At 44.8% G+C, this 25,452-nt stretch overlaps 1 protein-coding gene and 1 long non-coding RNA gene across 14 annotated transcripts in view; both read right to left on the reverse strand.

The window, feature by feature from the left end:
• Nucleotides 1–12,070, reverse strand: part of PRDM5 (PR/SET domain 5) — a 102,629-nt gene extending 90,559 nt beyond the window's left edge. For 6 of the 13 annotated variants that reach the window (XR_005656524.1, XM_039879527.1, XM_039879520.1 and 3 more), the window contains exon 1: nt 11,850–12,065. Coding sequence is in view for 12 of the 13 variants with exons in the window: in XM_039879527.1 (XP_039735461.1) it covers nt 11,850–11,942 (93 nt within the window). In the remaining variant the exon portion in view is untranslated. Of the gene's footprint in view, nt 1–11,849 lie in introns of all 13 variants that reach the window. The other 7 variants (XM_039879524.1, XM_039879525.1, XM_039879519.1 and 4 more) reach the window with 3 other exon arrangements.
• Nucleotides 10,412–11,210, reverse strand: LOC120616211 (uncharacterized). Its single transcript, XR_005656525.1, has 2 exons — nt 11,022–11,210; nt 10,412–10,927 (listed from the first exon to the last, which is right to left on the reverse strand). It is a non-coding gene; the product is annotated as an uncharacterized LOC120616211 (long non-coding RNA).
• Nucleotides 12,071–25,452: the final 13,382 nt, after the last annotated feature.

Raw genomic sequence — 25,452 nt, forward strand, 5'->3', positions numbered from 1 at the left:
CTCGAGGGCCCGATGCTGACGCACGCGGGTCAGCTTTTCACTGTGCTCGGCCCCGTTTCGGCCTTTATCCACGACTGCAGAAGGTAACGATCTGAGCACACGAGTTCCAACGCGACTGACCTGCCCCGCTGGTCAGCGCAAACTTGGAGGGAAAAAACAAAGCGATCAACTGGGCGGTGTTCCAAGGACTGAAAAAGAAGAGCTAGAAACCCAAATGAGTGCCCCAGGATCCGCACAGATGCCCGCTTGGACGCGGGCCTGGTGAGATCACAGAGGACTCACGGCTTTGAGGGTCCAGAATGAGAAACCAGCACGGCGGCTGTAAAGCCTCGTTATTCACAGAGACCGATCACTCTGCCATAAAGTCAAACTACCAAACTATTAAGAAATCCAACTTTCCATTTTTTTCCTCAACCCAGAGTAAGAAACGCATTTCGCATCTCAGCCTAGCATAGTCACGTTTACACACAGGAATGCACACGTATAAAACTAAAATATAAATTTCCTGAAACAATACGACCCTTTCTCTGGACGATGCACCTCCATATTTTCTACTCCATCTTAATCGCTCATTTTAAGATACTGGTTTTGACCCAATAAGTTAATTTTGCTGTGCGCCCATGGGTTGCCACCCAGTGTGAAAACCACTGACTTGAAAACACACACGGAGAGGCAAACGCACAGGCACACCTGGCCCTCCGCCGCAGCACACTCGTGAGTGTGTCAGAATAAGCCGATCGAACAAATCTGAGTTTCTGTGGCTGCAAGATTACAAAAATGTGAAGCGCCGACTCCTAATTGCCCACAGCATTTGCGGTAAGAAACGCTGAGCATGATGAAAGCAATTTATGTTTGGCTTTAGACGACGATTTTATACCCACTAGACCCGCTCTCGCTGAGGCTGCCCCTCAGAGCCCCAGGTCCCGCTACCCGCCCCACGCCCTCCTCCAAACCTGTGTTCACTGTGGCTCCTACTACGCAAACTGCACTTCCTTACAATTAGAGTTGTGTTGTACACACTGCTCTGTTCACTAACCACTTCCTGTGGAAGTTCTAACCTGACGATAAGCGTCTTCTGCCTTGGGGGCTTCGAATCTGTTCTGGTAACATCCATACGAAAGGAAAACCTGAAGCACGTATCATATATATATTTTATATATACATATATGTATAATATTTTTCTTTCAGTTGAACCATATGAAATTGTCTATATTCGACCATTTTGGGCCTACGAAAATGAAAAACTTTCATGATTACAATATAAATTACACGTACACGTGTGTAATAAACATATTGAACAACTAAGGTGAGGTTCATAATTCATGATAGGGAGGGAACCGATACCTCAAATTCCAAAACTTTCCAGCTGACTTCCTGCCATCGCGGGTTTCACTTCCTGTGATGAAGCTGCAGAGGACCTCAAACCTCACAGCAGCGGGAGCACAGCGGGCTCTACCGTCTCCTCGCCTTTCACGTGTGCCCACCTTAGTGCTAGCGCCTCGGTCTGTGGTTTCATGGCAGGACCCTCCCCAGGGCCACACGCTCAAATGCGTCCCAGTTAGGCAGGAAGCAGCATGACACCAGACATCCCGCAACAGATGCGTGAGGGACACGTCGGGGAGCGGGCTGGAGGCGGGCTGGGCGGGGGACGCGCACGCCGGCTTACACAGGTTTTCACCCCGCCTGAACGCTGCCGGGCAGCTGCAGGCATTTCAGGGAGGCCAACGACTCAGGTTACGGTGCGAGAGCGTGACTGTTCTCTATGGGCAATGACGTCCTAGTTTTCAGATTTCTGAGCAGGTCAAACAAAAAGTGACTCCAAGACAAATTCCACCTGCAGACACCGAACTGTCCAAGCCACACTCCGCTCTCAGGCCAGCGGGATGCCCGGTCTGCAGTGGGGCTTCTTCGCCGTCTCCGCACGAAACAAAATCCGTTCGATTTGCCGCCCACTGTTAGACGATAACTTCTAATAAACAACAATAACAAGATGAACGGCTGCGAACATGGGCCATTTTCTCTCATTTTGCTAAATATTAATAGTGAGAAGTTGAAAGCAAGATTTACTGCAAATCTCTCTCGGAAGAGTGGGAAAGCACCGGCCGAGGCCTCGAGAGATCTGGATCCCGACCCTCGCACTGCCGTGAATTAGCTGTGACGATTAGGCTGTCGCCAATGGCTGAACTTTAGTCTCCTCACCTGTAAAACTTAGGGATTGGGATTCGTCGATGTCTAAGATTTCTTCCCACGGACCAAACTTAGAACAATTTGAGAAGCAAAGAGAATAAGAGCGTAATGGATGGAAACACATTAGCAAATTCTTAAGTCCAGAATGATAGTCAGACAGGGTGAGAAGAAAATTTTGTTTTCAAAAACCTCACTCGCCATCACTAGAAGATAACAGCTTAGTGAAACCAGTAAAGAGGAAGAAGTTAGTCTGGGTCCCACCTTCTCCTCAGAGCCCGAGTTTGGGATAGCAGACAGCAGCAAGAGTCCTCTCTACAGAGGCGTGCTAGCTTAAAAGAAACGGAGGACTATCTGAGTGAAATCGCCATTTCGAAGACCCTAACGATATAACTGTCTCGGGCAAGGATTCTCCACGGATGCTGAAACCATTAGGCAAAAGGCTGATACGGCGAAGCAGATACTCACTCGACGTCAGCTCACAGGTGGGCGGTTAAGCACAAAGCACCCTGACAGTGGGAAAGGCACACCCAACAGTGCTGGCTTTGGGAACGGTGGGGAGACCAGGTAGGCTGTACCCCTGCTAAGAGGCAGTGTGGAGTAAACCATCCTCGGCCTTTGTGCCCCAAGGTCTTCCAGAGAGGGTGAGGAGCATTTGCAGAACTCCCCAGAGGCGGAGGGGCGGGCCAGCATGCACGGACCTCTTCCCCAGGCCCGGCTCTCACCCAGCACCTGGGGCATCAGCGCCGCCTGCAAAAGCACAGGTGGCGTTTGCCCCCTGCGTTCCTGCCTGTTCCCACTACTAAAACTGCATGATCCACTTCCAGGTAGAACGTATTCCGAGGATGAGGAGAAATGTTTAATGCACAGTGTCAGTGCGTAAAAACAATTTTTTTTAAAAAGTTAGATAACCTGTATCTAACTTCCAGGTTAAAAGAAATGCAGAAGATAGAGAAACACATTAAATATAAAAGCCACGAGGAAACAATCAGATTGTGAGACACTCTACAACCATCTGATCGCTGTAGAAAATCTGTTACTCTAGAAAAGGGAATGGGATGAGGGAGGCCATTGAAAGAGATTTAACAGACGTAACCAAACGTGATAGGTGGCCCATGATGGGATCCTGGTTCAAAACCAAACAGCTATAACAACGTGCTGGAGGCCATCGCAATAACGTGAATGCGGGCTGGAATTGGAAGACATTAGGGAATTACCGTGATTTCTGTCGGACCTTACGATATGATGGCTGTTTAGGAGAATGTCCTTATGCTGAAATATCGAGAAGTGAATTGTCATAAAGTCTATAATTTACTTTGAAATGGTTCAGCAAATAAAAAATATACATAGAGATGAAATAAATTATGTTAAAGTGAATCGATCTGCAGTTGAGTCATCTGTATGTGAAGCGAGGATGGTTTTTCACAGAAGGAGGCTGGAGTCCCGCTTAGAACACAATTACATCCCAGCATTAAACTGCTGGGCATACGTGCGCTCTTGCGGCACAATCAGGCCTTCGAGAAAGTACTTTTCTGAAAACATGCAGCTCTGAAAAAATACCCAATCTTCCTTCCCTACTGTGACTGCCCAGCAGAGACACGCTGCGTCCCTACGTCCATCCTCCTTAGTGCTAGACACCGACTTTGTCCAGAGTGCTAACGTATCCAGCTAGAAAACTACCTTTACCCGCTCTCGTGAAGGCAGAAAAGACAGCTAAGAACCCGCAGGCAGAAATCACCGTACTGCGGATCCACCACAAAAGCTCCGAGCTGAGCGCCAAGGCGGCTGGTAGGCACACCCTAATGCCTCGATTACTCCCCCTTGCGCTCCACCTGGAAGAACAGCATGTGAGCCGGAGCTAACGCAGCCATCCTGAGGCCAAGAAAATTGCAGACTTCCATCCAGACCTTTCCGACCATTGAACTGATAGCAGCCAATGCCCACCTGCTAACTTCCCGTTATAGGGAAAAGATGATTCCCAAGGTTTAATCACTGCAAGTGTCTCTATGACTCTCAGCTGATACGACAGATGTTGGAGGTTAAAAGAAGTACGTGCGTGCCCAGGATATGACAGAATTGCTCTTTATGAAATGCATCGCGAATAAAATAAATTTGAAAAGGGAAATGCATGAGGGTTGCAAAGAAGAAGAGATTCCGGGCATATCGTGACCCGAATGCAGCATCTTCTCCCCTTAAACTCAACCCTCAGCTACTCCAGCAAAGCGACCTACCGTCCCGTGCAGGCAAGTGGGTGGGGTGAGGCTGCCTCTCCGACGGGCCGAGTCATCAACCGGAAAATCTCATCCTTCCAATTTCTCAAACTAACATCCTCGGAATATCCTTCATCCTATCCTCTCTTCGCCCACATCGCAGCAGCATATTCTGTCCCCGCTGTGGTCACAGTACGCCGCCAGCATTGCCACCACCCTGATAAAGGCTGGCACCGTCTCTCACTTGAAACGCTGCAGCAGGACCCTGCCAAGCCTCCCAGCGTGAACACGTGCCCCAGTCAGAGTGGTCCTCGATAAAGTCAAGTCAGAGCCGACACTCCTACGCACGAAGCCCTGCCACGGCTCCCCACTCACTCCCAGCAACGCTCACGTCTTCACGGTGGCCAGAAAGGCCCCAGGACCTGTGGCTCTTCTCCCACCCCCTCCCCTGGACTCAGCCCCCTCGTTCACCCCATTCCAGCCTCGCCGGCCTCCTTGTCCTGGACCGCAAAAGGCAAAGCCCATCCATCCTAGGGCCTTTGCTCTGGCTGCTGCCTAGAAGGTTCTTGCCCCGCAAAAATGCAAGGCTACTTGCCTCCCACCCTTTGAGTCACTGCCTAGACCTCCCCTGCTTGGTCGGGATGGACAGGGCCACCTACTGAAGAACTGGGTGCAACAAGACTTGAATAAAGAAAAATTACACATAACCACAGCACGGAATATACTCAGTCTCTAAAGATAATAAATTGAGCCAAAGTAAATTACCCTGAGGGATTTCCACAAGACACTGTCAAATGAGAAATGCTAGGTGACGAAATGAGTTTACTCTTTTCTCATTTTTGTAAAATAATTTTTTCAAAGTGCATAAGTGGGTGTCTCTATCTGTGATATATGAGCATATAGATACAGCATTTTATCAGCATAGAGAAAAGAATCTGTTGGGTTTGCAGTGAAAAGGATTGATGGAATGATCTGAGTTCCAATTCTGATTCGTCCGCTTCTTACTGATCTAACCTTCCTCAAAATTAGTTCTCTCATCTATAAAACAAGGATAACAATGGCCCCCTCGCAGGCTTGCGGTAGGGCTTAAATACGGACCGTGCAATGCACCCAGTGGCTGTCACCAATGTCACTGACCCCGCTGTCACTAGCAACTAGCCCAGTGCCTAACAAGTCTAGTTGTTCAATAAATATTACTTTAAAGAATTAACTGTAGCTGTTATTATCTCTCTCTCTCACATACACACACCCCCAAATATGAAGTTTCTGAAGAACAATTAATTTAGGCGAAATAGTTATACATCTTTTTAAAATCAGTAGTAACACCAGGATGTACAAAGCTGCATCGAGTGTAAACGTGTGAACACAGAAAAGAGAGAGCACATGTGGCAGGCTCCGACGGTCACTACCCTCCCTCTGATTATGTTTCTAGATTAGTTATCATCGCCCACCAGGAATTACAAGCAAACATCAGAATTTCAGCCCTAGCACAAACAGCCATTGTTTCTTCATGAGTCACTTTCTAAGCTGACCAACAAAACGCCTTATTCCCCCAAATCGAGTCTTCTGGCATTACATTTATACATACTGTATGAGTTTTCCTCTGTTTTTACTGACTTTTCTTTTTAGGTTTCCTCTCTCCCATGTTTTTCTAACTCTACCCATCCTGCCTTTTTTCTTTTTTTCTTTTTTTTTTTTGTTTATTGTATTTTCACAAACTCAGACTTAACTCTTTATTTCAGGTGTTTTCACTTGAGATTTTGCCTCAGCAAATGTTTTGACTACGAACCCCTCATCAAGGTGTCTGCCTTGGTTTGCAAGAGAGGGAGTCGGAATTGAGGGATTATTAGCTGCAAGACTCCCGCAAAGATTCACTGGGCTTCAGTGTCTTCACGTGTAGAACGAGTGTGCAAATTAGATTACTCCCGAAGGTCTTTTCAACAGCGCCACTGAGAACACTATCAGGATCTACTCCTCCCTATTCTAGGTCTCGCATGCACACTTTCTCTTCCTCTTTGTTAAGGAACAGCTCGCCCGGGCTTTACTGCATGAATAGGGCCAGAATCAATACTAAAAGCAGGGCAGAAGTTCGTCGATATGGAAGCAGTGGGTCCATTTTATCGGGACCAGTATATGAGCAAGGACTCACCCCAGGTGGTCATCGTAAAATGTCTCACGTGCTCCAGGCAAGGAAGAATTTGACTTTGGAGGCCTGGTGGGATGAATAGCAGCCTTCCAAAAAAAGGTCACATTCTAATCCCCAGAACTTGCGGGTGTATCACCTTAAGAGGTAAAAGAGACTTTGCGGATGGGATTACATTAGGGATTTTGAGATTACCCTGGATGGATGATGTGGGTGGACCCAAAGTCCTCACAAGGGTCTTTGGAAGAGGAGGCAGGAGGGTCAGGGTCAGAGAAGGAGGTGTGAGTGATACTGGAGCGATGTGGGACCATGAGCAAGGAACACGGGCAGCGTCCGGGACACTGGGAAAAGCAAAGACGTAAACTCTCTTTAGAGCCTCCAGGAGGAACCAGCCTGCCCACTCCGTGTCAGATTTATATTCTCCAGAACCATAATATAACAAATTTGTGTTGTTATAGGCCACTAAGCTTGTAATAATTCGTTACAGCAGTAACAGGAAACTCATACCCTGTGCAGTCAGTAAGTCGCGCCTGACAAGCAGCTGTGGATAAGATCTAGAATATCTGGCCAGTCAGAACCAGAAACCTGCATTTGCTCATGAGAAGAGCAGAGAGTAGGGTGCTGTTCGAGGGCTCATCGACACAGGGCATCACTCGGGAGCCCCATGGGCAAAAAGCACAGGGTTGAGAGGGAAGGGGGCCAGGAACAGAGCAGACCCAAAGGGGTCAGCTCACTGTAGCTGGGATATGTATCCGGTTCAGTTCACCTGGGCCTTAGCAATGCCCCTCTGCTACTTCCGCTGGGATTAGGGGGCCAGAAATCTGGGAGAGACATAATATCTTATTTCATTTATATTTAGTTACCTCCTTTTTAGCTTTCTTTAGCTTTCCTTTTAGTCGCAGGGTATACAAGTTAAAGGGCTTCTAGAGATACAGGAAGATAACTGAGTATCTGAAGTTCAGCTAAGGTTTTGGCCAGCTAAGGAAGAATGAACTGCAAAGCAGAAAGATCTGAAAGGTCGACACAAAGGCCGTGGCAAAATTTTGACGAGACATAATAACGGAGCAAGTGCGTAATCTGTAAACTGGGGCTAACAATAAACCTTCGAAGGCCCTCGTACGGTAAAATAACATCTATGAGTGAGTAACATACGCAGAGTGAAGAGAAAGCCCAGCCTTCATACGTGCGACCGGCCGCATGTGACAGTTCCGGGCTGCCCATGGACTCCTCTGCTCGAGGTGGAAATGTCTAAAAAACTCCCTGGTCTGAAGGAAGGTCTGTCCCAAGGGCTGGCCCTTAAAGCCTTGCTTCTGTTCCACTGCCAAAGATGCTACCTACAAACCATTCCACTCCATCCGACCTGATTAACAGCACAGGCTCCCTGAAGTCGGCATCGTCGCTGGTCCCTGCTTCTTCTTCGTCACCCCAGCAGTGCCTTGATATGTCACACTGGCCAGCCTCTCCGACCAGGCAAACATCACTGAAATTCTGCAATTCCCTCACCCAATGTGGTGCCTAGCGAAGTCAACCCATATATAGGTGCCTAAATGATCTTGGAAATCCTCCTTTTTGACTTGCTCACTGCCAGTTTTGCTCACCAGGGGGGCCGCAGAGCCCCGCACAGCGCCTGCCACGTATGACTAGAAGTCAGAGAGAAGAGCCAACGGCCTGTGATTCAGCCGAAGGGAGGGAAGACCGTGATCAAAGCACGTTTCCCGCCTGAACGCTTTCCACAAAGTCACAGGATCTGGGAGCCTCGAAGAACCTCCCGGTTTACCTTTCCACCTTCCGGGTTCAAGATCAGTGTCAAACACCGCCACCCACCGAGCAGTCGTCAGTAGTCCCCCTCATCCTTGGTTTCGTTTTCCTGCCACGAAATGGAAAATTCCAGAAATAAACAAATCCTACATTTTTAAATCCGCGCCATTCTGAGGAGCGTGGTGAAATCTCGCGAGTCCTCCCCTGCCCCGCCCCGGAAGTGACTCCTCCCTTTCTCCACTGTGTCCACGCTGCCCACGCTGCGCACGCTCCCCGCCCAGAGCCACGTAGCAGCGTCTGGGGGATCGGGTGGACTGTGGGGTGTGGGGGGTTTGTGGTCAAGGCACCGTCATTTTACTTCACGACGGCCCCAAAGCACGAGCGTGGTGACGCTGGCGCTTCGGACGTGCCAAAGAGAAGCCGGAAGCTCCTTCAAGTGAAAGGTGAGAGTTCGCCACTCAGTACGGAGGAAAGTCCGATGCTAAGGTTGCTGAGATCTCCCCTACGGTAAGAACAAATCTTCTATCTGTGAAATCGCTTAATTTATCAATTAAACTTGATCATAGGTATGTGCAGGAAAAAACATAGTATGTACGAGGTTCAGTAAAATCCGAGATTTCAGGCATCCGCATCCTTGGGGCGTCTGGGAACCATACCCCCCCATGGATAAGGGAGCCTACTCTAGCTCTGAGTAACTAATATTCTTTGAATCTGCATAATACTTTGTACCCTAGAATTCCAGGTCTTTATCAAGGCATTCGAGGCATTCGTTACACTGCGTTCAAGAGAGAACACATGGCAAAGGGCCTGGCACATGGCATGAAAAGTGTCCATTTTATTATTCTTTTCACTAGCAAATTGCAACGTGTATCACTGTGAATGGACGCAGGCCTCCCTCTTCAGCTCAAGGGCTTCCCAACAGATTCGCATCCACTCTCTCTCCTGAGAACAACTCAGGGCTCGTCCAGAAATAGCTACCAGATGACCCTCCTCATCCAACCTCTAATTTCCATAATGGCAACAAAAGAAGAGGAAGCCTTTTTCTTTTCTTCTCGTCTCTATGTGGATTTTATACCGCCCCACCCCCAAATGAGAGGCAACAAGTCTGCAAAAAAGGATAACGGCCAAGAAGAGCTTCGTAGGACTAAGTGGAGTCTAGGAATTCAGCAATTCTGCTGCCAGGACCCAACTCTGGGGAAAGCTGCACAGAAGGATTTCAGGCATCCCATTGGTAAGGAAACCCTAAATCAACGTGGTGAGCATAGCGGGAGTGGAGTTTCTAGCAAGATCCCCCAGCCTCTGTGCGAGTCTGGATTAGATTCTCTGTGTTCGAAATCAACAGATGGCTCGAATTGCGATCGTTTTTTAAGCAAGTGCTATACGAACACGCGTGTTTTAAAAGTGCGAGGAAACATTGGTGATGTCCAACATATATCTAAAGTGATATAGTCCCAAATCTGTTTAGGATGGAGAACGTGAAAATTTTTAAGTAAGGCCCTTGATTTAACTGCTGAAATACTCTCTTCTCAGACCTCTTGATTTATGGCAATTTAGGGAAATAGTTAAGGATCAAGACACTATGCAAACAGGTAGGGGACACATGGATGCCTGGGGATACTCAGCGTTAGCCTAACCATTCAGCTAAACGCTGGATCCACCTTCAGTTTTGTCCTCGGCCTCTGGAAGGCACAGCAGCCGAAACCGACTTCAAGGTCATAGATCAGCAGCCTTATGATTGAGTATCGTGTGATCATAACTGTGTCACTCACTCATAGAATGTCATTTGGATTTTCTGCGCACATCTGCATTTTCACCTGAAATATAGGTAGGCGTGCCAGATGTGATGCGGATGAAAATGTTTTAAATATTGAAGTTACAGGAGCTAGGAAAAGATAAGTGGCTATTTAGTCTGGCAATAGGAAGATGCAATAATGTATTATTTTGGAAGCTGTTTATTCTTTGCCCCCAAATAATAAAAACTTCCAAATAATCAAATATGGGGGAATAAGTTGGAATTAATAAATATATAAAAAGAAAGTACACTGGCCAGCTGTTTCTAAAAACCTAAATACAGGGACAAAGATAGGAATTCTGTAATAATTCTAATATTTGTACAACTTTTTACAGTATTACTTTTAATAACATTAAGCAAAGTGGCGTTTAAGAACTCTGCTTAATTTTTAAGTAATTACATTTAGGCCTGAGACCTGCGAGAAAAATCCACTTGGGAATTTTCGTGTCTTGTGAGAAAGAATCAAGAGCAGCATTTCAACTCCTGCTTTGAAAGAAATGTTGAGTTTAACATTTATCCATTTGGCAAAAGCATCTGTTCGGAACACCTCCAACTCAGATAAAGTCCTTATGCTTGGTGTGCACCTCTGAGCATTCTTCCAGACTCCCCTCTGAAAGTGAACAAGGGGCTTGCATTTTCCAGTTTTGCCCCAGGGGCTGCTGATAGGTCAGGTTGTCCATGAAGCCCTCTGAGGCCCTTGTCCAGCCCCCTCTTTCACGAGGGGAGATTTACAATCAGAGGAAAGGCATCCTGCTGTCTCTGGTGCATCCCGTGACCCTCTTCACAGCATACGTTACTTCACAAGCCTGCTCTTGTCCAAAGCTCCATTTTTAAAAGTATCTGTTAAGGGAGTGGGGTGGGCATGGGCGCTGGGAAGCTGGAAAGAACGCGCCAGCTTTGGACCCAGAAGCCACGGGTTTGAAGCCTGACTCACTAAGTCGGCAGGAAACTGGAGTTTGCAGCACTTCGGTCTCTGCATCTCTTTCTTGCACGAGGATTAGCACTGTTCTCAGGGGCATGGGGGGGGTGGCGTGCTCACGACACTAGTGTAGGTGAGGTACCAAGGACCACCCTGCGCAAAGCACCTGCCCAGGAAACAGCGGCTCCCGCCCCCCACCCGCCACCCCACTCCCGCAGCCCCGCAGCAGCCCCACACCGAGGCCTCCGTGATGCCAGAGTGTACTATCCCGAGAAAGCCCTCAACGCGACGCTCATCAGATCCCGGAGTTTGGAGTGTTTTAGGCATCTCTCCTCCTAGGCCTTTGCTCTCAGCATCCAGCGCCTGCAGGCCGTTCGCGCCACGTGCTCCCTGCTCCCCTGCTTCTGACTGTCTGGAAGGAGAGACCTGGGCAGGTGGAAAGTCCAGAGGCTTCTCGAGAGGAGAGGGCAAAGATCGTCAAGGTGGCACCTCCCAGAATCCCAAGAGGGAGGAAGGGGACGCCGAGGCCGGCGCGGAGCCTCGCGCTGGGCCGTCCCCGCCCGCAGGGCCGGCGAGGCGACGCAGCCACGTTACTTCGTCCCCACGGGGGCGGGGTGGGGGAGAAGCAGGCGGTGGGGGACCCCGCCGCCCGGCCCCCCATCATGGAGCAGGGCTCTCCAGGGCCGCTTCCTGCGGGTGGAGGGGGTGGTGCGGGGAGCGCCGGGACCGGGGCGCAGGCCGGTCCTGACGTGGCGCTGTCGCCGGGGCGCAGGCCACCCCGCAGAGTCCGGCCCCCCGCCCCCCGCGGGAGCGGCTGGCGCGAGGGGCGCCCCGGTCACCCACCTTCGTGACTCTGCGGGCCGTGTAGAGCCCCATCCCGTCCTGCACGCGGGACGACTTCAGGGAGAACCTGTCGGGCACGTACATGCCCAGCATCCTCCCGCTCAGCGCCCCGCGACGCGGCCCATCGGGATCGGGGTGCCGGCCGAGGGGCGAGGCCGGCGGGAAGGAGGAAATGGAGCTCTGCTCCCGGAATCCCCGCCTCCCGCCGATTCCGGATCCCCCGCGGCTCAGCCCCTCCTCGTCCCGGCCCGGCCCCGGCCCGGCCCGGAGCCGCCCGGGCCGCCGCGCGCTGATAGGCCCCGGGTCGGGGTTCGGGCTCAGGGTCGGGGCTCGGACCCGCGCCCCGGCGCGCAGCCCCGGGCAGGCGGACCCCCGGCCGGGCCCCTCGGCCCCAGCCCTGTCCCCGCCTGCGAGTCCCAGGCCGGGATTTCGCTCCTCGCAGGCGAACCGGGTGGACACAGCTCGGGGCGTCCGCCAAGTTGCAGGCTGGAAAGCAGGCTCGCTGCCCGCCGCTGGGAACGGCCCGGGGCTGGGAATGCGGGTCCCCTCGCTTCTGAGTTATGCAACGTTGCCGCTTCCATGCCTCTCTGACAGAGGACTGAAGTCACAGGGGACCATAAGTTTGTTGTCTAAAGTTCAGAGAAAAGGGGTGTCCGCCCCGTGCGACTAATCCAGTCCTAGTCGTTTCAAACTTTATCGAGAACTATTTCAGTCCTATTTAAGTGGAGTAGAAACTAGTTCTTTTATGGTGCCAACCCTGGGAAGTTCTTACAAGTCCCAAAACACACTCTTCCTTAGTCCTCTCCTGCATGAAAATCATCAGATTATAGAGTTTTCCAACATTCCGCAGTGGAGGCGGGGGACGTGGGAGGGAACAACCAAACAATGGAATCCACTATCACAGCGGTGAAAAAAATGCCACGTCTTGTTTCAGTGGTTTTAACTGTGTTAGTAGGTATTGCAGTGTCCTCTAAGGAACTTAAAGGCTGTTTCATCCTTCACGACGACCGCGAGCTTTCTACTCTTCCTCTTGATAATTTTCTATCCGGGGTCTTTTCTTGGAAACCATTGATGATAAATATTTAATGTTCTATATAAACTCCTAAAATAATAATAGTAATTTTGGCAAAATTAAAGTCCACACTTTAAAAAGATTTAACTTGAATAAATTTTTCAGATCTTACTGGCTTTATTCAACCATCCATGAATCAGGCAGCTTCTAGTCCAGCAGACAGAAAGGAGCTCAGGGGAACTTTACGAAATGAAAGACTTTACGGGAAGAAGGGAGCGGAACAAGGAGGTTATACTAGGCAGCAAGTTACTGCAAGGTTACTTTCCTTTAGGGTATGGCAAGGGTCTATCAGGCAATTGACCTCTCTGGTGCTGATCAGACAATCCTGACGGACTGGTTTAAGATTCGCTTTCAGGAGAGCTGAAGCCATATTAAGTAGTCTCTGTGGGGCTCAGCAGAAGTGATTCCATTTTGCGCCTGTCCTGTTTTTAACAACACACAAACACCATGGAAATGATTCTTGTTTCTTTAGGGTTAAGGAAAGCCTGGAGACAAATAGTTGCTAATTTCATAAGTAGAGGAACTTTATTAAAGTTTGAAAAAAGTTTTTTTTGTTGTTTTTTGGTTTGTTTGTTTGTTTTGTTTTTTAAAAAAGCACTGTGAAGAAAATCATATCATAGCAATATTTGGAGATTTTAAAGAATAGAATAAATGATCTGCTTTCTGAAATATTTAAGGGAGGCTTTGCCAGGGGTGAGAGGAACAATGCCTTAATCATTCTGAGTTTTTGTATCTTGACTCACCACTGAAGATATTAATGCAACTTTCTTGTCAGGGGAAATGAATCAATACAAAAACACAAAGTTTGGGTGAATTTGAAATTAGATGACCTCAAAACACATAGTAGGTTTTCAATAAATATTTACTGATTAAAAGTCAATTTTGAAGCTGAGATTTTCAAACTAGTCAATGATGAGCCTAGAATTCACTTGTGTGTCTCAAAAATTTTCCAGTGCTAAAAGCAAGCCAGACCAGAACGCTGGGCCCAGCCGGAACCAGACCACTATCCGGAGGGTGACCCAGGGCATCCTCCCCAGGGGACTCAGTCTTTTGTCAGACTTGGTCTTTCGGCTGTGGCCCTCAAGCCACACTGGCTTCTCAGTCAAATGTCTTCTCAGTCTGCCATGTCTCTTTGAGAACAGAAGTTCCCACCACTTTTGGTCTCTAGAAAGAGAAAGCAATGTTTCCTGACATGGTCCCCCTTCACTGGTGACCCTTGCTGTGGCATATCTCCTTTTTGGTTGTGTGCTGTGTTTCTGGGGAGCAAAGTGACCAGCTTGAGAATGCTCATCTTTCTGAATGTAGACATCTTTATCAATGAGGAAACAGTAAAAAATAAGTTTGTAAGATAAATCTGAAAGTAATAAGCAGAGAAACTTTCTAGATCTTTTATGAATCTCTGTCAGATTTTGCTATGAAGCAAACAGTATGTTTTATTAAAGCATGCAATGTTCTTTTTATCTCTTTGATGGAGTGTGCTGAATATCTACCGAAAACGTGGCAACCAGTAATAAAAAGCTCTTAATAATAATCTCTGTTACAACACATAAAAAACGGATATGTGTTTGCCAAATCAAAATGCTACAGTGACCGGAAATTTGATTTTGAAGCCTGTAAGACAGTGGCGATGTAATGAGTCATCTCTTAAAACTTGAAAAGCTAGAAAGTGACCTATTATCTCTGTTGGACCTATATTCCTATGTTGCCAAAAGCTCAATATTATCTCTGAAAAATGGGAAATTAAAAGTCTGCTTTATATCAAGAGTTTAAAACCAGTCTTAAAAAATAAGTAAGAAAATCGAAATATTGACATTAAAGTATTACCATGCACCCGAGTTACATATTCTAGAAAACATTGCACTGTCTTGACGTAGAGAAATGACTCCAAACACATTTCTCCTTACTTTTAAATTTACTTTTGGAGGCAATATTTGTGATTGATATGCCTAAAGCAAACTGTAATTATCGAATTCAAATCCGTGTACTGATACAGACCTGGTTTTTTCATTACAGGTAAGATTTGAGTTATAATTCTGTATTAATTATTTTACCACGTATACTGTCGATTTCTAATAACTCTTATTTCTAATAACTCTTATCAATAACTCTTTCCAGCTGGCATGGTAGAATAAAAAGCCCAATAGGAAAAAAAAAAAAAACAGGTTTATTTGTCTTTAGTTTCCTGAGAGTGAGAAGGATTTGGTAGTAGATGAATATAAAACCAACTTTCCTGAACATAAAAGAATAAAGATTTATTTGATGTGACTAAAAAAAGAGATAAATCCTTGAAAATAAAATTGAGAGTTGGATTTTGGCTCTGAAACCACCTCTCTTTAGCGAGGATTCCACAATAGCATGAAAAGGTGCCCCCGAAACCTGAAAAAGTCTGCACGTTCAGTCTTCCTTAGTCTCTTGGTGTTAAGAGATGCCACCAAAGGCTTGTCTGCAGAACCAGAGAAGAGTTGTAACAGCCTTTAGTGAGAAGGAACCTACAAGTTGTTGAGACCGGAGTGAGTAATGTTATAACAAGGAAAGCCGAGGTAGAAATCAGCGGTCGCCTCACCCCAGGGTCAGCTCCGTCCGTACAGCTCTGACTCCGGGGTAACAGGAAGCTAGAGGAGGAGACAAAGGTAATAGTTATGTGTATTGAGCCTCGCATATTCCAGAAACCGGTCAGGATTCTTGGGACCTATTATCTTAAAACCCTGACAGTCCTCCCATAACGGCCCTGTTAAGTACGATTTCTCAGCCCCATTTTACACACAAGGGCACGGTCTCAGAGACGCGCTTGATCATAGGCAATTTCATACAGCCACGAAGTGATGGGGGTAATTCACGCTCGGGGCTGGCTGAGCCCAACTGCCCTTGATTCGAGATCCAGCTGACTCAGACGGGCTTACTTCCCAGTGACACTTCCCTTGAGGCTTAGCGGTGGCTCCAGGACAGATGGAGCTCTCCTGCTCTCTCCCCCTCTCTCCAATTCCTCCTGTAAAACTGGGAAGAAAATTTGATTAGCCAAGGTCATGGTCAGATGCTCCAGTTTAGTCCATCAACTGTGTCTAAGAGAAGACGGCCTCATGCGATCCTCCGAGGCTATCTAGAGGGGCTGTAAGATCAGGCCCTGCCTTTCCAGAACGTGTCTCTGAATCTGGCAGATAGTTCACGGCTTGGCCTACTTATAACCACAGCTACGCTTCTCCTCAGACTTTTCATTTACAGAAATGATAACGTTAAAAAAAAATCAGTAATTAACCAAAAGCAATACCAATATTCCTATGTTGCCAAAAGCTCACAGTTTATTCTATTGGTGACTACAGAACTTAACTATTATTTTTTTTAAAGCACCTTCTTAATACACTATTCCAAATGAGTAAGGAATAATCTTAAGTGAGCATTTCCTCTATACTCCAAAACTAAAATAATAATAATTATTATGTGCTACTAATTATTCATTATTATTATTTAAACTAAAATAATAATAATTATTATGTGCTACTAATTATTTAGCATAGAGGCAAGAACCAGCATTTTTCCTTAGAAAGTGTTATTTCAAGTAAATACGACACTTAAGTGCTGATTCTTGGTGACCTTTCAATGAAAAGGGGCACACACACAACCAACGATGTAATTCCCTGTCGAACGGGGGTCTTCCTCTCTACCAACTGCTTCTTCCTTTGTATGTTGGGCAGCTTGAAGTTTCACGCAGTATTTCATCATCAGAAAGAGAAGCTCCTCACTCCATCCCATTATGCCGAGTGTATAATTGTAGCAAATTATCATTGTTTGAAGATCATTAATTTTAGAATGTCTCTATTATTTCCAGTTGTAAGCAAGTACCCTATTAATAGAATTTGACATATAAATGAAGAATGTTGATTTTTAGTCGGCCTCTAAGGCAAGTTTGAGAAAATTATGTTCCCTAACACTGATTTACTTTATTTTAAAAGTCTTTGTACTTAAGCAACAGTATGATGTCACTTATTTCTAACACACCAACGAAATTTTCTGTCACTGAAATAGGTCTATAGATCTCAAGCTTTTATATCCAAACCTAACTTGTGAAGTGTAGTATTTAAATCACATATATGACCAAAATAAGAAACGATATATTTTTCTGAAAGTTACTGAGCGCCCTGAAGGTATCTTAAATCTTTTGTTATAAGAAACTTGTCAAACCTGAGAAACCAAATTGGAAAACTTTTGGCTGTGTGACAGGTGTATTCTCTGGAGAAAAGATACTAAAAATATTGAATAATCAAATATGGCAAAAATAACGGATTCTCTTATACCAGCGGGTCAGACGTTTCCTCTGTAAATTATAATCCAGCTAGCCCGTGCATCGCTGTTCTCTTTGAGGAATTCGATTATTAGTCTCTCTTTATTGAAAGTCACTATGTAGCTGTGAAGAAAAAATTGGCATTCTGCAAGTTCCTCGAGTCATCAGTTCTGAACGTTTGTGCAAAATTTTACCATAAAGAACCTTAGACCAGAAGGAAGCAAAAAGACTTTTTAAAAAATCACATATGTCTACAGCCACACCACCCTGAACAAGCCCGATCCCGTCTGATCTCGGAAGCTAAGCAGGGTCGGGCCTGGGGTTCCTGAAAGAACCGTTCTGAGGAACACACGAAACCTGGCAGACACCGAAGAGGAGTTCCGAGGGCCGGAACTCTGATTCTTCACACACCGGGTCAGGGACTGGGACAAGCACTGGAACCCAGCACCCGTGGGGGACGAGGTACATCGGACACAGCGAATCCTAGGCCGGTACGAGGAATACGCTGCAGAGGTCCTCACTGAGAAGATGACACTGAAACAAATGTCATCTGAAACAAATCTTTCATTCGATACTAAAAGAGTTCCTCCAAAATTAATGAAACCTCAACAGCAGAAGTGAATGATCTCGACCTGCGCTTTGCTATCGTATGTCTGGTGCCCAAAGTGGACAACACACAATAAGCGTGTCCCCTGCAGAACTGTGTCTACACGGGACTGAATTTTGTCTGGGTACATACACTCTATTATTCTAAAATTTAGAAAAGATCATTAACGTCAACACCCAAAAAACAGAACCGTTTGAAATCTTCGTAAGAGTTTTCACAAGGAGAATGTAGAGATGAAATACTATGAGTTAATCTTAAAACTATTTGGTTCATTTATTGTGGATTCCTGGGCCCGATATTTCACAGATATTTCCCTCTTTCGCCCCTCTCTCTTCCTTCCCTTTTCCTGCCAGCCTCCTGCAGCTCAGTGTTATTATGTGCTGTAAAAAATATTTTACTCATGCAGTTGTAATGCTTTTAACTTTCGAGCTCAGTAGGGGAAAATGTGGAGGTGTTTAATTCTCCGGTTTTACATTTTTTTCACAGGAAATAAAAGTCAAAATTTGAAAAGTGGCAACTTGCAGTAAAACATTATTTTTCTTCTTTTTCCCAATATGTCTTAAATGGCGTCAAGTTCAAATACTTATTACAAATAATCCCAGCCAATTTAAATGACCCATTTCTCAATAAAACGTGAATCAGGAAAAGTCAATATCTTTGCAAATGCGATTCTAATATTTGCCCTCACATAGTCTAACTAGATTTCCACTTCAGTGGGAGTTATAAAAAATACATCTGAGGGGAGAATTTGGCCCATGAAATTAAAAATGATTGTAGGATAAGCAAAATATTTCTTATGCTTATGATTACATAGCAGCCGTGAAACTTTTAAAAGGAAGACATTAAAAACCATAATATAGCAAATTCAATTAAAAAAAAAGTCGTTATTCAACTAGCTTTGTAGGGTTTTAACTTATTTTAAAGAATACATCCAATAGGGTGCTTTATTCATTCAAAACTATTCATACCAATATCATTTTTTTCAAAGAATAAATATTTCCTAACCTAATAATATTCCAAGTGACAATCAGCTCTAATGTAAAATCTGAAAAAGCTATATTGCCTATATTAAGAGTCTTTTTGACCCATGTAATATATTTAGTTGCAATTGTATGATTCTACCACTGGCTCTAAGAATAGACAGGAGACAAATAGAAAGTAACTAAATTGAACTAAAAGAAAAACTGGCTTTATTTTTTTTTTCACTGAGTGCATGAGCCAAAAGTTTACTTTAGACCTTTGTTGACACAACTCCAATATAGTTCATCGCTCTGGCTTTCTCATGGTGAGAGGAATTCTGCCAGCACCTGCCCCTGAAATGCGGCCGGCCTGCCTGCCAGATGCCTTGGACTTAGATGTGTTTCATTCTTGTCCTGCCTCTTCCCATATCGCTGGCACCATGCACAGTGTAGCCCCTCATCTGACCATCACGATATGTGTATAGTGTCACCACACTAGCTTCTCCTCGCTTGACTGCTTCGCAGACATCACTGCTGGATTAATATAGTCCCTCAGTCCCTTTTTCCAATAGCTTGAATAAGTCCACATACCAGTTGGATATTCCGAAATCCTCATCCCAAAGTCAAAGGTCATCCACAACCTGTTTCCACCCCCCGCCCATTATTCTTTTAGGATCTCCCATTCGATCAAATTCACTTACTCTCTCTTCCCTCCAACTCATTCATACCTGACTCAGCATTGCGCTTACACGTTCCACGTGTAATATGCCACCCCCAAATATGCTTACACCGCCTAAGATGCCGTCTTCACTGCTTTCTGATTTAACGTTACTGTCCTTCACAGTCCTACCTATCGACCGACTTTTCCACGAAGCCATTTCTGATCGCCACAGCTGGAAGTGATGCCTCCTGCTTTTATATTTGTATATAGCCATAGTTTTTGTCATCTGTTCATTCATTTGGCACTTAACAGTCACTAGCTTACATTGTTAGGGGGGTGTGTGTGCATGTGTGTGTGTTTCTTATATCGACCTAATTAGATTTTAAGGCCTTTGAAGGCAGATACTGTGTCTTACATTTTATATCTTTATTTATCTAGGATAGCGCTGCAGTGCAGGGGGAGGCAGGTCATGCATTCCACCCCCGCCATGGACCTCAGTCACGTCTCCATCAGTGCAACCGCGTGGCGCCCTCTGGGCTGAGCTGCGCCCTTCTTGCATGGCCGTACACGCAGTCCGCTTGCAGACGGCATAGACTGGATGCTGATGCACGATTTCTACCATTCTCGTGTCATTTCTCTAATGATTTATGACGACGATTTCTCAGTAGTTCACAGCTGCCTTTGACTTTTTACCACTGAAGGGCAGCGGAATATGCCACCCCCAGATATGCCTTTTTGGCATAAAGAATTATTTTGAGCTGATTGTTGTTGAGAAACAGAAGACTCGAGAAGCTCCGACACAGTAGAAGTTACGCTTCTGCAGAGGAGATTTATATTTATAAAGGGTGTCTCCATTTGTAAGATGTCTCCCTCTTGGTGCCACGAAGAAAAGGGTGACTCTAAGCCACGAGGAACTTATTAGCAGAGAAGGCAGTGACTTGAATGTGCATTACAAACCCTACTCTTTACCCCACTTTTCCTGGGCACCTCCCATAACTGGCTTCTCCCTCCTTTAGCATTTTTCTTTTGTCTTTAGCTGAAAATGGTATTTAAGGGGAGGCTTGGGCCATCTGGAGAGTTATTTGGTCTTCCTGGAAGTCTCCCATGTGTACATCAGGTATGCATGTGAATAAACTTGTTTTGTTTTTTTTTCTCTCTCTCTCTCTTCTTAATCTATCTTTTATTTTTAGAGGTCTCAGCCAAGAATTCAGAAGGGCAGAGGAAAACTATTTTTCCTCTCCTACAATTTCAGTGACAAGGAAGGGACTTCATGGGATACCCCAATAGCTCATAAGTCTGCAGACGGGGTTAAAAGATAAACTGAGGCATATTAAAATGTTTAAGAGTTTGAGCAAAAGTGGATTCAAATTAGGCAGCACCAAACCGGAAGTGCGGGGGAACGCCCCACCGATAGCAGCTAGGGAGAGACGTATAGAGCGAAGGCAGAAGCAAAGTGAGAAAATTCGCTATGGCTTTAGTTAAAGCCTAGTTGGCTATTTGTGACTACTTGTCCTTAGCGCTTTGATTTTATAACCTAGATGCATTTACAGGCTTCGATTTGGGTTCGCTTACGTAGACTGCCAGGGCATTAAAGCCACCTCAGTCTCACGGCCTCCTCGTCTAATTCATTTCACAGTGGGGTCTTGAAAGAGCCGGCAGAAGCCGATGAAGGGTAAGAACTTTTACCAAAGTCAGCTCCCCCGGACCGCTGTCTGTAGTGCCCAGTTGTGAGACGGAGGTAAAATTTCACTTTGCCCTTTCATTTCCAAATTCAGATGAGCTGGAGAATAACACTTGTAAGAATTACTTATTTGAATTGTGACTCTTGTGAATTCAGGGTAGGGGTGTCCATCGGTCATCGATCTTTTCCCTCCCAGGAACAGCTATTGCCATTCTGTTTGTCTCGTTTTGCGTTCTGAGAACTTGGCTTGGCTTTCTGCCCCTCAGGCTTTGCAGGTTGTTGGTTCTTACGTGTACAGGTGGCTCAACCAAAATGTGTCCAGACAGCGATGTAGGTTGAACCCCTTTTGAGGCTAGTGTCCTACCAATTCCCAACGGCTCTTAGTGAGATTGCCTTTTTTTGCCTTTTCATCCTTGGGAGCAGCTCTGGATCTTGGGAGGACTGCATTTTTATACCCTCTTTGGGTATACCTCTTGCATCCATGAATAAGTCATAAAAGGATTATTGTTTTGGTCTCAAGTCACTGAATAGATATATACCTTTGGTTTAAAAGAAAAAAGAAAAAAAAATAATTTAAAAAGGAGTTCAGTACTGCCAGGGGTATTTTCTGTTTATCCTTGCTGAAAACTGATAATAAGATATTTGAAAGGACAAGTTTTTAAGGAGCACCAAGTTCAGAAGTCAGCCTAATTAGAAGCTGATGTTCAGAACCTGGTAGATACTTTTGGGGTAGAAGAGGCTTTCTCTCCTAAACTAAAAAGAAACTATGTACCCAGAAGGAAAGAAAACATTCTGAAGCCAAAGACACTCAGCTCTAAATCTAGAATATAGGAATCTTTTTATTTCAGTCGTAGTTGGAAATCTTCTCCCGGGTGTGAAGAAGCACATTGAAGAAAACGCAGTTGGTGGGCAACTTGGCCACTTGACATCATTCAGACTTCAGAGATTGTGAAAGATCAAGACGTTGGAAATAGAACTCTCTTGCGCTTAAGAAAAAGAAGGAACATTTACATAGTAATTACCCCAGACTTCTAATAATAGGCAACTATGTACCAAAACTCCTTCCTGGAGAAAACTTACATCCCTTCTCTGCACCTTTGAGATAATTTCCCTATTATGTCTTCTCTGGGACCTGAGAGCCATCTCTTGGAAAGGCCAACTTTAGGGAGATGATTCTCAACAGAAGGGGGAGGAAAGGAGCTATTTGGAAACTAGGACAAATGTAAAATCAAAGTCTTGATAAATATTAGTAAAAAGCTTTGGCCATCTGAGCAGGTAACCATAACCTACTCCATCTCCCAGAAACACAATTTGGATTCAATTGTCCTTTATTTGTAAAGTAGCAAGTCTTGTATTATTGTACCTGTCTCATGACTAAAATTTTAAAATGAAACCTCTAAAATCTTCTTCCCCATATTATTACCATAAAGAGCCTCAGTAAAGAGAGCTATTTGGTCAGTAGCTAATAAGACGATCTTCTGAATGCCATAAAATGTCAGATTGAAAAGGCCCGTTTAGCACCTCCACATGTCACAGTTAGACTCAGGAGGCAATCAACAAAGGAAAACTACTGAGAGGAACAGAAGACAAAACTCCAAGGTAAGGAATCAGATGCTCACGAGTCCTCTCATTAGAGACACTGGACAAAGCAAGGCAAAGAAGCAAAATCTTAAAACCAATAACCAGTAAAGGAAAACAACAGAGAAATGAACATAGAATTTTATATGCAACCCAACTATCACTCAAACCGGAAAGCCAATAATGATATTTTCAAAAATATGTGGATTCGCAATACCTGGATTTATTATTCCCCAGACTCCAAAAGGATCTGAAAGATGTAATCCAGGAAGGAGAGAAGTAAAACTAGGTTGCAGCGATGATACAGTAAACAATGACAAACCAAAATTAATAACTTTACAACATTCCGGTTTATAAAACTTCAAAAGTCATTTAAAATATCGATTTATACCTGTAATTCTAGATATTGACGTGGCAAATGGGAAGTCTGTGGACAAGAAATTGGCTCTCGTTTTTACGTTAAAGCACACCCTTAAAATCCAGTAGACATCTCTTTTTCCACAAAAACAAAATGGCATACTTGTGAGCATGCGGAACACTTTGCAGCAGAGACTCTACCTTTACGAATTCCCCCTCCTTTCTCTCGTTAAAGGCTGTCCACGCAGGTTAGCTCTACTGGCACCTGGGCTCAGGCTGAGAATCTTACACCAAGGACCAGAACCTCTTTGAACTCAGCCTTGGAGAAATTAGTAACTTCGCTCTCAACAAGGATCTGTCTCCACTGCTAGCCTTGCTGGATTTGCTCACCTCAAGAGACAGGAAAGATTTCAGTCAGTACTTTGTACCATCATTTAACGTTATGTATAAAAACAAAAACTTTAAAATTACTAGGAGAAAATATAAAAGATATCTCCATGACCTTGGAGTGGAGAAACCCTTCTCGAAGAATAAATTTTTTATGTAAAACATTGATACGATGGACCTCATTAGAATTGAAAATTTCTAAACAACTCAAGAAATCCTTACGAGATTAAAAGACAAACTATGGCCAAAGAAAACTATTTGCAATATAGGTAACAGACAACATATCATTAAGAAAAAAGACAAATACCTAAAAGAAAAATGGACAAAAATGAAAACGTAAATAATAGGAGTAAAAATACAAGTGGCCATTGGAAGGATGGTCACCTTCCATAGTAATGAGAGAAAGACAGATTGAAGCGACAGTGAGCTAGCATTTTAAATCCCATCAGTTAGGCAAAAAATTCTAAAGCTGGACCCAGTCCCCAGAGTTGGTGAGGTATGGGGAGATGGGTGCTCTCACACACTGTTTGTGCAAGGATAAACTAGGGGGTGCACTTTGGGGAGAAATCGAACCATATCTGTTTAACCTAAGATGCACCTACCTACTCTTTAACCCAGCAGTTCTGCTTAGAGGTTCCCACCCCTACGGAAACACTAGCACGTACGCTCGAGGATAATTGTGAAAAAATGTTGTTGCAATGTTCACTGGAATTGCAGTAACACATTCAAATATGATCACGTCGCAGATGGAGAGAGCAGTTAAAATGAATGACCTAGATCCGTGTGTCTCAAGATGAGTATCTCAGATACAGGATGTTGAGTGAGAGAAGCGACTTGAACATAGATGTGGGCAACGTATTACTTATGTGAAAAGTAATAAAACGCACCAAATGATGCTATACATTTTTATTGGTACATACACGTAAGTAAAAGATTTTAAAGATCTGAAAAAAAAACACATTAAATGCATACGATCTGTGTATCTCAGAGGAGGGATGGAGGGCCCAGGATCAAAGGTGGTTTTTACAGAGGCTTTTGCTTTAGCCAGAAGATTCTAGATTTTTACGAGAAGAATGGCTTTTTTATTACTCATATAACTTAAAAAAATAAAAATGAAAGAAAAAAAGGATAGACTTTGGAGCCAGGAAGAATTTGCTTTAGCTTCCAGTTCCACATTGAAAAATTATTTGACGTCTGAACATCGGTTTCCTCTTTTACTAAATGGGGATATATACATATATGTATTTATAAAATAGAGAGATATAGAGAAAGAACATTGAATGAGTTAGTATTTGTAACATGGAGTACCGTGTCTGTTTATAGCGGGTGCTCCAAAAAACGTCAGTTCCTTTCTCTTTCTAGTCAATGCAAACGAAACATATACACTTGGTGCTTAAAGCCTTTTAAAGAGGGTGTGCCTAATTTGTAAGTCCACGTTCTATATTCAATCTATCTGAGAAACACTTGACCGAGAGCATGGGAGAGAACCCAAGCCCCCAACACAAACATGATTCGTTAACCTGAATATAGCCTTAACTTTCTTTAAAACTCCTCTGACAGTTTTAAATCACTTCTACCCAAAGAAACTGAAGCGTTATTACACTAATTACCTTGGAAAACAAGAGCAAAGGACCATTTTGAAAAAAACCATTTTTTTTTTTTTGCCTCTTTGACAAATAGTCGTAGGCCAGTAAAATTAAATATCCCATTGTAAAAAGATAAAGTGCCCCCAATTGGGGTATTACTTTCCCGACAATCTTGTGGATATTCCCAGTTTGAGCACAGAACCATAACTCACTCTCGGAGGTCTGTTAGAACCATACGCTGCCAGAGCACCATTTTGTGCAGGGCAGAAGGACCTCAGGCTGAACTTGCCCAATTAAACAGATCACATTTTAGCTGTGAATTCAGGCCAGGGCCATGCACTATTGTTTTACTACAGAATAAACATAAATTTACTGACGCAGTGAAGCTTGCAGCTGGTGAAAGTCCACAATTTTCCCAATGGAATCGTTGATTTATTTA

This window comes from Pteropus medius, unplaced genomic scaffold (genome assembly GCF_902729225.1).
Source record: "Pteropus medius unplaced genomic scaffold, Ma_sr-lr_union100, whole genome shotgun sequence".
Classification (NCBI taxonomy): domain Eukaryota; kingdom Metazoa; phylum Chordata; class Mammalia; order Chiroptera; family Pteropodidae; genus Pteropus; species Pteropus medius.